Source organism: Asparagus officinalis, chromosome 5 (assembly GCF_001876935.1).
Source record: "Asparagus officinalis chromosome 5, Aspof.V1, whole genome shotgun sequence".
Taxonomy (NCBI): Eukaryota; Viridiplantae; Streptophyta; class Magnoliopsida; order Asparagales; family Asparagaceae; genus Asparagus; species Asparagus officinalis.
In genome coordinates, this window is record NC_033798.1 from 87244738 (window position 1) to 87256858 (window position 12121).

At 35.6% G+C, this 12121-nt stretch overlaps 2 protein-coding genes across 2 annotated transcripts; both read left to right on the forward strand.

The window, feature by feature from the left end:
• Positions 7080 to 7707, forward strand: LOC109843321. The gene has a single exon (XM_020412256.1). It carries the CDS (start codon positions 7165 to 7167, stop codon positions 7576 to 7578), a length of 414 nt encoding a protein of 137 aa, XP_020267845.1. The 5' UTR covers positions 7080 to 7164; the 3' UTR covers positions 7579 to 7707.
• Positions 8216 to 9321, forward strand: LOC109842129 (cullin-1-like). Its single transcript, XM_020411038.1, has 6 exons — positions 8216 to 8263; positions 8336 to 8485; positions 8577 to 8632; positions 8763 to 8883; positions 8964 to 9131; positions 9277 to 9321. Exons 1-6 carry the CDS (start codon positions 8216 to 8218, stop codon positions 9304 to 9306), a joined length of 573 nt encoding a protein of 190 aa, XP_020266627.1. The 3' UTR covers positions 9307 to 9321.

Here is a 12121-nt window from a genome sequence, read left to right on the forward strand (position 1 = left end):
AGATATGAACAAATATAATGAAAAATAAGTAAAGGTAACAAAAAACAAGCAAAGCTAACAAAAAATAATGAAAATGTAACATAAAATGAACAAAGGTAACAAAAAACAAATAAATGTGTTAATATACAAAAAAGATGAGAAGAATTATATATAAGGTAACCAAAATATAAAGATATCAATAAACAAATAAAGATAACAAAATCACGAAAATGCACCACTTAATAAAGGCAAAGAAAAAAAAATTAAGGTATCAACAAACAAATAAAGGTATCAAAATCATGACAAGTTATCATTAGATAAAGGGAACAAAAAAATAAAGGTAACAATAAAAGACGAAAAACAATAAAAGGCGAAAACAACCAAACAAATGTAGCAAAAACATATAAATGTAAAAAGATATGAACAAATATAATGAAAAATAAGTAAAGGTAACAAAAAACAAGCAAAGCTAACAAAAAATAATGAAAATGTAACATAAAATGAACAAAGGTAACAAAAAACAAATAAATGTGTTAATATACAAAAAAGATGAGAAGAATTATATATAAGGTAACCAAAATATAAAGATATCAATAAACAAATAAAGATAACAAAATCACGAAAAGGCACCACTTAATAAATGCAAAGAAAAAAAATTAAGGTATCAACAAACAAATAAAGGTATCAAAATCATGACAAGTTATCATTAGATGAAGGGAACGAAAAAATAAAGGTATCTAAGCAAAGAAAGGTAACAAAAAATTAACAAATTAACAAGTATCACAAAATTGCATTATTAACAAATGAGAAATATGATAAATGGACAAAGACAAAACCAAATAAATGTAACAAAAATAATGATAATATAAGCTACTTTCTTATACTCCTTAACCAACCACCAACTCTCCACCCCCGCCTCACCATAAGACATGCCACCTCACCATGAAACACTCCGTTTTTGCCTTACGTTGGCTTTGCCACCAACCTCTCATCAGTCGCTTCCCTTTTGCCCTTGCTACTCCCTTTTGACTTTTATCCATAATATTACACTATTTTCACTTATTTTTTACATCGAGATTTTATCAATTTATGCAGAAAATCCAAATGTCTCATTAATATTTGTACAAAGACGGTCAACAATGTACAAATTTTTTTTGGAAAATTTACCTCCACTCGCTTGGGTTTTTAATAAATGTGTTTTCTCTCTTTGAGAAGCTATCACCTCTATACATGAGAACAATCATGTTATTTGAAAATTCATAAACTATCCTTGACTTTTATTAGGACTTCTATTTTTCCACTCTGTTTCCCATGACTAAATAAAAAGTAATTTCTTTTTCTCTTCTTTCTCAACCACTACCTCCATCCCCTCCATTCATGACTCATTGTCCACCTCTTATTTGTTACCACCATTAGCCTCGCCATTGACCTAATCTTTACTGCCTCCAGCTACCCACTTTGACAAGACTCGAAGGAAGGCAACAAGAAGTGAAAATTAAGGATAGAATGAGTTAACACAAAAACTAAGGATGGAATGAATTAATGGATTCCTGAGAGGGACAACGAGGGATAATAAAGGTTGACCTAATTCTTTGAACTTCAAATGATTATTTAACATCAAAATGGCATTGACATATCGAGAATATCTCGATGTATAATCGATATGCACTCAAATAAAATTAACAGCTCCTAAAACTTTTGGAGAAATGATCTCCACCCTCCAAGGCAACATAGAAGAGTTTGGCAGCAACAAAGAAGAGGTTAATGGTGACGAAAGAGAGGTGGTAGCTTAAGGGAGGAGAAGAAAGAGAGGGAGGATAAAACGTAAATAAACAAAATGCCAAAAAATAAAGGTAATAAAAATAAAAAAGTTAATGAAAAACAATAACCGTAACAATAAAGTAAACATGCCAAAAAACAAGTAAAGGTGACAAGTAAAAAGAGAAAACTAATAAAAACAATGAGAGGTAACAAAATATGAAGAAATAATAACAAAAAACAAATAAATGTATTAATAAACAAAACAAAAATTTGAACAAAGGGAAAGGAAAAAAATAAAGGTATCAATAAACAAAGAAACATAATAAGAATCACTAAAAGATATCATCAATTAAAGGTAATGGAGAAAAATAAACTTATCAAATAAAGAAAAGTAACAAGAATTGAATAATGTTAAACAAAAGTCACAAAAATATCATTAATCAATGAAAGGTAATGATTAATGAACAAAGGTACCAAAAACTTAAACAAAAGTCACAAAAATATCATTAATCAATGAAAGGTAATGATTAATGAACAAAGGTACCAAAAACCAAATAAAGGTAAAATAAAATAAATTTAATCAATGAAAGGTAATGATTAATGAACAAAGGTACCAAAAACCAAATAAAGGTAAAATAAAATAAATAACAAAAACCATCTTTAGTTTTCTTTCTTTTTCTCAACTGCCACTTTTCCTCTGCTGACCCCTCCTCTATCGTCTCCTCCCTCCGGTCCTCATTGCGGCCCACTGGGCACAAAGGGAGGCTGAGGCGGAGCGGAGATGACGGAATGGAGGCACCAATGGGGCGGATATTAAGGATGAAATGAGTTTGTGAGAGAGAGTGTGGTAAAAATGAGAGAGTGAAGATGGAGAGGATATGGATAGTTTAGAATTGTGGGGACAAGGGCTAGAGAATACCTTTGTGTGATCCATCACAAGACCTCCCAGTTACATCGCAGAGAACGAGATTACATCAAAAAGTATCATTAGTTAGTTTGACCACATAAACATCATTACTCTAAATATCACTTATTATTTAATTCATGCACATAATAGAAAATGGTAGAAATTAAAGAAAAGAAGATGATTAGGGTGGTGACTATCCATTCCGAAAATAACGACAACCTTGCCATAAGTATCCCGAGAGATCAGCTAGCAAAACAATCTTAATCTGCATTCTTGGTGAAAGTCGAAGCTAACAATAAAAATCTAGTAAACTTCACCTGTAGGAATTTATCCAAATATTGCAGGCCAGGAGAAGTATCAGCAAGACCTTCAACCAACCAAGCCGCCAAAGCTAATGCAAGTAAAAAATTTCTCTTGACATAGTGTTGACTCATCACAGATATTTAAATAATAAAATACATCTAAGGGAATCTCAAGGTTGCAAAACTCAAAGCCTTCAGTATAATAACTCTGCGATAAATCATAAGACCTGAAAATTTATGAAAGAATGGAAAGACTTTGGAAGACTATAAAGTAAAATGACACCAATGAACGTCTACAAAAATTCTTAATTACAAAGCAAAACCATTTCCAGTTTGAATGGATGTAAGGATATAAAGTAGAACCTAGTATGAATTTTCTGACTACATATAAATTGCCAAAATTGCTTTAAATTTTTTTAGAAAAACACTTGAGTGTAAAACATCATTCTGAAAACTCCCAAGAAATTCTTAAAGCACAATAGCTACAATATTTCTAAGCAGATAAAAGTAAAACAAGTATCGAGCATCTAAACCTAAGAAATAACAATGAACAGGAAACCAGCTAAGTTAACTGGATCCTCTGGCAATACAAAAAGCTGATTATTAATTAAGATATTTTCAGCCAAAGAGCCTCTATACTTTCACAAAGATCTAAATTTTCATGATCATTTTCAGCGATTAATTATTAATGTGATATCTATGACTTCATGGATCATCTTAAACAGAACTCTCCAGAACAAATCACCTAATCTGATATCTAAACCATTTCAGTGAGTAGCAGAGTTCAGAAATAGTATCTAAACACTAGCTTAATCAGTATAATTCAACTAACGGTAACCGAAATCTAAACCATTCAGTGAACGATTACAAACTGAACAACGTGCAAAGTCAAAACCATGACCAAATCCTGAAATTCAGAAGGAGAAAAACCTGCAATAATTGGGAACAAACTCTGCAGAATTTGATCTTATCAAGGAGATGAAGGCAGAAACTCTTTAATCGTTCTTCGATTAAAGAGAAACTAAATAATTAGGATCGCTGATGAGCCTCTTGGCCTTGTGCGACCTTTTCAAACTTGGATCCGAGGCTAGAAACTCCAATCACGTTCTTCGATTCAAGAAAAGAAAATTAGAAGAGAGCAAAACCTACATCTTAAAGGACAAGGAAAGAATCAGAAAAGAAAAAAAAAACAACCAAATTAAAGAGCAAAACTAAACAAAGTAGATTCTAGAAATCTCAAGAACGCATCCGAATCCGTATTCGTAATCTTATCGATCCGATGAAAGAGAAACTAAATGATCGTCTAATTTGAAAAAAAAATACACAACATCGACACAAAAATCGCTATCGAACAGAGGAAGTGAAAGGAGTTAGATCGGAAACCTCGTGCGAAATTTTCGAACTCGATCCAAAGGCTCGAAACTCCAACCGAGAAAAAAAACCGAAGAGGAAAAAAAACCTAGGCTTGAAAAGAGAGAGAAAAACGTGAGAACAAGAAAGCTTGACGAAACCAGAAATCAAAAAAGAAAAAGAAAGAAAAAATTGGGAAGTAAACTGCACAGAATCGATTTTTGAAATTTCAAGAAGGCAACAACATCCACATTTGCAAGAAAATTACAGATATCGACAGCAGAGAGCAAACCGTTAGAATCGCAAGTTTTTAGCCTTCGACGACATTAGAAAACCAAGAGAGAGTGAAAATTTTTGAAAGAGAAAAACCCTCGACTCTGACCCTCAACTCTTCTCTTTTATACCATCTCCCTGTTTCGCCCTTCTTCTTCACGGAGAAGCTCGCCAAAAAACGGTCAGTCCGTCCGAGTAAAATATCTAATTACAGGCATACCCTTTATTTGTAAAATAATTGCAACGTTATCATAAGAAACATGATTCGTGGATACTTACGGTGGCAGAAGATGTAAATTTCCCGTACTTCAGTGGTTAATATAAAGATGGTCTTTTTTTAAACTGAAAGGGGGTCTTTATTGAAAAATAGAAACGTGAGAGTGTGTAGACAGGGGATGGCTCGTGAATATGCAAAGAGGACCTCTCAAGTTTGAATTTGGAAATGTGGCTCCTTTTTTTTCCTGAGTTTTGCTGCTTTGTGCTTAATGTTCTTTGTGCCCATAATTGGGAAGTCCATGACATTCCTTCGTTTCTCTAGCTTAGCAAGTTGATATCAGATGTTTTTCCATATTGTTAAAAGTAAAAGAGATTTATAAGCTCCAGAATTTCTCTTGTTAGAGTTTTTTTTTAATTAGTTTAGTATGAATGTATGATGTGAAGAATGATTCGCATGGATGTTAAGGAAGATATTTGTCTAATATAAATGTGCCTTGCGAATCTTATCTATGCATAGTCCATGATATTTTTATCTTACTTAAAATATGCATAAACGTTTTCTACTAAATAAATGCATCATTGCTTATTGTTACTTCTTACAACAAATATTTTATTCCATTATAATAACAATATAAATATTCTTCGTGAATGATTAAAACAGGAGTAACCTATAAGTAATTCTACGAATCCCCTAATTTAGCTTCAAGTTGAAAATTCACGGTGGACATAATCTCACTGTGCATAAACAAAATAACAAAAATATTTAAATGATTTTGACACAATTTTTACATATGGTAAGTTTATTTTTTAGAACGTCCAACATTGTTTTAGGGTAAGTAAGAATATATTTTATTATCGACGGTAAAATGTGATTGCAACTTCCCCTAACAAAAAGAGAAATTGCTTTTACAAGTGGGAACATCAATTGCATTGATTTGTTTTTACTTAGGGTTATTTGCATATGCTAAAATCATGGTTATTTGCAAAAAACTACCCTCTACATATCAATATTTGCAGACGTACACCTCAAATAATCAATTTTGAAAAAAAAATACACTCAAAGTAATTAATCATCAACTTTAATAAGCTAATTTGTAATTACAATGTAAAAGTTATCAAAATAATAATCAAAATTTAATCACCAAGTTGTTGGGGTTATATTTTAGGTTATTTTTTATCTCTTTCTTTTTGAAGAGGGAGCTATGAAATTCTTTGTGAATTTCTGTGTGTTTTCCCGAATGAACTCTGCCTCCTTATATAGCCTCATGAACCAGTAACCGATGCTGAATCTCCTCGTCCGTTGGGCGTAAATCACGCTGCCGTTACATAATAAATGCTGCCGTTACATAATAAATGCTGCCGTTACATAATAAATGCTGCCGTTACATAATAAATGCTGCCGTTACATAATAAATGCTGCCGTTACATAATAAAAAATAAAAGCTGGAGAAGCAAAACCCGAGTGCGGCGTGGCGAGGCGTGGCGTGCGTGCGCGCGCGCGTGTGTGGAGAAAGAGCTCAAACACTAGTAGGCCCAAAACATTACTCAAAGCCCATTAGGAAGTGAACCATTATAAACCACTTGAACTTCTCTTCAACTTCCAATGTGGGACTATTCACAATTGCCTTTTCCTTAAGAAAATGCTAACACAGGCTTCTTAACTCCTTGGCCATTTCGGAGTAGGAGAGGAGCCCGTCGTTGTTAGAATTGAGGTAGGCAAACCGGTCCTTTACGGAGTCGGTGAAGGCTGCTTCGTCGTCGACGAAGGCACGGATTGTTGCTCTGTCGAGAATCTCTACCGTGTTGGTGGTCAAAATATATGTCAAGGTCAAAATCCATGACTCCCAGTCTCCCACTCAATTTAAAAAGAAAAGGAAGTCAAAAATATGTTGTGTGCAAAGTCAAAATCCGGTGGATTCAGAGCCAGCGACTTCCTGCATTGAGAACAAAAGGTCGTCATCAGGAGAAAGCAAACCAACTACCGTGTGGTGTCCGAAGGTTCAATTTCTGAGTAGTTTAAGCTCAAAGTAATAGCTGTCCCATTTCACCTATTTTTTGGTTGCAACCTATAAAGAATCCATTTCTTTGCCAGAAATCCCGACTTTTCCTAGAAATAAAATAAAGTTTGCACTTAATTTATATACTAGGATGGTATATTCTGCACATATTCTACACGCTGTTCTAAACTTAAACCCCACCCATGGGTTCTGACGTTGGCCTATATTTGCACCGACCGACACGAACCCGTCCTTTTCTATGGGCGTATTAACTCCAACTCTCTACCCCCACAATGCATATTGTATAAGTAGGACTAGGTTCCCATCTCTCTTCGCCAAAAGTAAACCTCTTCATTGAGAGAAATCATTTGACTACAATATGAGCGTAGAGATTCTCGACGGTGCAACGATCCGCAACTTCATCGACGACGAAGCGGCCTTCACCGACCTGGTGAAGGACCGGTTCGCCTACCTCGACTCAAACCACGACGGCCTCCTCTCCTACTCGGAGATGGCTAAGGAACTAAAAAGCCTGAGGGTCCTCGAGACTCATTTCGGCATCGACGATGCCGGTCTTTGCCCCGAGGAGCTGGTCCAGCTCTACCGAGGCCTGTTCACTAAGTTTGACCGTGACGGTAATGGAAGCGTGGATTTAGAGGAGTTCAAGGCTGAGATGAAGGAGGTGATGATCGCGGTGGCGAATGGGATCGGATTCTTGCCTGTGCAGATGGTGGTCGAAGAGGGGAGTTTCTTGAAGAAAGCTGTGGACAGGGAGTTGGCCGGAGCGGCATGAGCTTAATCATAGTAATTACATGCGTATAAATGCGAGGTGCTTTCACTGTATTTTCTATCTTTTTTTCTTCTGTGTTTTAGATGAGGCATGAGATTACAATTAAAGAATAAAGAGTAGTATTTTTGGAAATTGAACAGGGATTTAGACTCGAATATTAGCGCAGCTTGAGTCTGAATTTGTTCTCGGGCAGTCCGAGCTTAAATGTTATTTGCTAAAATAGTCGGATCGATCCTTGGGCTTCTTATTTAATTTTGCACTTCAAGGGTGTCCTTTCTACTACACGCATTGAATTTGGATAACGGATCTTTTAGACTGTCTTCACGTCCAAGATTGTCAGTTGTCAGTTGTCAGTTTCATTTCGATATATAACAATTTAATTTTAAATAATACTTGAGGAGCTTTTTTTTTTGTCAAATTAGCTTTTAAGCAAAATTATTTCTAGCCCCCAAAATAATAACAATTGCTCCCCCCCCAAAAAAAAAAATTCAACGCTCCCGAAGCCTCCAACACTACCACATAATTGATCTATTGCAGCGGTTAAGGCGCAACGGTTTTAACTGTTGCGTTAGATATCTATCGTAACGATTTACAGTGTTTAATATAACATTTAATGAAAAACGTTGCCGTAGACCAAATAATGGCTTATGTACAAAATTGCTTCCAGAACCATTCTCTTTTCCACAAGGTTTGTGTTGGAAGTTTTGGGGTTAATTATCCTCTCCCCCACTTCTGTAATGCTAATCTTTTATTTCTTCAGGCTCTTAAAGAGGCTTTCGAAGTTTTTTGCAACAAGTCTGTTGCAGGCAGCTCAAGCGCTGAGTTGCTGGCTTCCTTCTGTGATAATATACTTAAGAAGGGTGGGAATGAGAAATTAAGCGACGAAGCCATTGAAGAGACCCTCGAGAAGGTAACTTTTGTTTACTGAATACTACGTCTCTTCTTAACTTTTGCATGTGTTTGTTTGAACTCATGCCCATGAGAAATTGAAAATTTTACAGGTGGTTAAGCTGCTTGCATATATTAGCGACAAAGATTTCTTTGCAGAATTTTATAGGTAAAAATTTCTGTGTAGAATTATCTGATGTATTACTATGCATCATAAATAATTTTTTGCTCTATTCCAGCTTTACTGTGATCTGTTTATGCACCAAAGTAGATTGATTTGCCTTTGTATTAATATACAGGAAAAAACTTGCTCGGAGGTTGCTGTTTGACAAAAGTGCAAATGATGAGCATGAAAGGAGTATATTAACAAAGCTGAAGCAGCAGTGTGGAGGGCAATTTACCTCCAAGATGAAGGGAATGGTCTGCGATTCTAACTTATGTTGTTAATTGGTGTTATTGGTTTGATTCATGATGTTTATATATACTCTTTATCCTACCAGGTTACAGATTTGACCTTGGCAAAAGAGAACCAATCCAACTTTGAGGAGTATCTTAGGGTTAGGGATAATAAAAACGTAAATCCGGGAATTGACTTAACTATTAATGTCTTGACTACTGGATTCTGGCCAACCTATAAATCTTTTGACCTCAGCCTTCCTGCGGAGATGGTAAGAAATGTTTCCAATTCAAATGAAGCAAGTATGTGCTAACTTGATCCGGCATAGAATTAACAGGATTCTTTTTGAAATTCTCTGATTTTGTTATGTAAGTTTACACTTATATTAATAAATCAATTACTTCTCTAAATTGCAGGCTCCTAGTGAGTATTTGACAGGTTCCTAGCGAAATTGGCGAAATTGGCGATTGAGGCTGACAGGTTCCTAGTGAGTGTTTGACATTGAGGCACAAGTTTTTGGAAACAAATAGAGAATATAAAGTCTTTGACCGAGAAGTTTCATGTTTTGTAATCAAATGTTGATGTTGTTTGTATATTAGTTCGGTACGATATTTTCTAAGCTGAAATGTTGGTAGTGGATTTTATACTTTGTAGTTTTTATACTATACCGATGTATGTTGGCACTTATCATTATGGTTGATTATGCTCAACATTTTCACTTTGATATTGTGTATTTAAATTTGACTTGGGCCATGTTCTTAAAAAGATTGTCTAGGTAATTGAATACTATATGATTTTGACGTAGGGAACCAAGAACAACTCAATCGGAGCCGTTGCAATAGCTCAATCAAAAACGCTGCAATAGCTCGATCAAAACTGTTGCGATAGCTCAATCCAAACTGTTGCGTTAGGTCTTTTAAAACTGTTGTAATAGCTAAAAAAACCGCTGCAGTAGCTTGAAAACCGTCACAATAGCTCAATCAAAACTGCTGCAATAGCTTAAAAACCGTCGCAATAGTTCAATCAAAACCGTTGCAATGGCTTAAAAACCGCTTGCTTTTTAAAACCGTTGCGTTAGATGCGGGGGTAACGGTTCAAAAAACCGTCGCAATAGAGTTCAAAACCGTTACGGTAGAGGTAGGGCAACGGCAGCATATGAGCCGGTTTGAGAACCGTCGCACTTGCGCAAGAGCGACGATTCCATGGCTAGCGCAACGGTTTTGAACCGTTGCGTTAAAGCAAATATGTGGTAGTGCAAAAGCAATTCTAAAATTCCTTTAGCCCCCACATGTGTACTTTAAAACATGAGAAGACCAAAATACCCACAAGCAACTGGTCCGCTCTCTTAAGCCGATCATCGAAGAAGGAGCATAAGTACTGTAGGCATTAATGGTGATTGGAAAGTGGTTTTAGAGGGAAAAAGCCCTATTTCCCTCCAAATTCTAACAATCTCCTCCCCAGTAAATCCTCTTTGTTTCTCCCAACTACTCTCTCCCGACCAAAATACCCTCAAGCAACTGTTCTCTTTTCAATTATATTTATAATAATTAATATAATTTTTAGTTAATTACAGTAACATTTTTAGTTAATTACAATTATATTTTCAGATAAATTTCTGTTAATTTCTAGATAACTATAGAAAATGCAAAATTTCATCCTAATAATTCAAATCATACAAAATTTTTAACAAATCAATTCTGAGTTGAGAATCATACCTTAGGTCTGAAATCAGTTTCCAGGAAGATCAAAGTCGGCAAAAAACCCCAATTTTTTCCCAATAAAGGCGCTGATAAAATCCAGCAAGCCACGAAATCCAGCAAAAAACCCCAAATTTTAGCAAAATCCAGCAAAACACCAACAAATAGGAGCTCCCGCAAGCCACGAGATCCCAAGATCGGACAAAATCAACAAGTTTATTCCGCGGTTGGAGGGACGAGGGGGAGAAGCGAACCAAAGCTGGGAAACGAAAACCCTAGAATGGGTTTTGTCGATGTGGAGCGGGTGTCAGGAGGAGAAAAACGTTTCCACGGCTCAAAACAGCGAACCAAACAGGCCCTACATGCATTGAATTTGGATAACGGATCTTTTAGACTGTCTTCACGTCCAAGATATGCATTGAATTTGGATAACGGATCTTTTAGACTGTCTTCACGTCCAAGATTGTCAGTTGGCAATTTCATTCGATAACAATTTAATTTTAAATAATACTTGAGGAGCTCTTTCTTTTTTTTTCTTTTGTCAAATTAGGTTTTAAGAAAAATTATTTCTAGCCCCCAAAATAATAACAATTGCTCCCCCCCCCAAATAAAAAAAAAAAGATTTTTTCAATGCTCCCGAAGCCTCCAAAAGCAATTCTAAAATTCCTTTAGCCCCAACATGTGTACTTTAAAACATGAGAAGACCAAAATACCCTCAAGCAACGGGTTCGCTCTCTTAAGCCGATCATCGAAGAAGGAGCATGAGTACTGTAGGCATTAATGGTGATTAGAAAGTGGTTTTAGAGGGAAAAAGCCCTATTTCCCTCCAAATTCTAACAATCTCCTCCCCAGTAAATCCTCTTTGTTTATCCAACTACTCTCTCCCGGCCATTTAATTATCCTCCATAAATTCTCTTTGATTCTTCAACAACTTTTCTTTAAAATGACGGATGAATCCCTCATTTGCATGGTTACAAACACAAAAAGCAAGGAAGAGGGTGAGAGTATTTTAAACTACCATTACAAACTCTTTCACTGAAATTCATATCCGAAAGGGAAAAGAAGTTTAGTTTTGCAATTGATAATGACGACGACTTGAGGTTGATGTTCGAGTATTGTCGTTGTGATGGATTTACAGACATAAACTTATATGCTACATCCGCTGAGGAATTCTCAACTTCTCAGAACACCCAAACTTCTCGAGAATATGTGTAAGCATTTCAATTTTAATTTCCTTATGAGTTCATTGTTAGGTTATGAGTTGGTTGTTAACCCTATGCATTGGTTGCAGAGGTTTTGAGTTGGTTGTTAATGTTATGAGTTGGTTGTCAATCTTGTTGGGCTCTGATACCACTTGTTGTGCGTAGCAAAAATTTCGACAGCACCTCTGGTGCACGACAAGATAGTAGATCTCAACTAAATTCTTATTTCACAAAGGAAACAAGAACCGAAAACAAAATATCTCAACAAAGTAGGATATCAGTTCTTCCTCTCATCAGTTCTAGGACTGACTTGTCGAGGGAACCTAAACCCTCTATTACAAATCACAACACGAATAATCAAT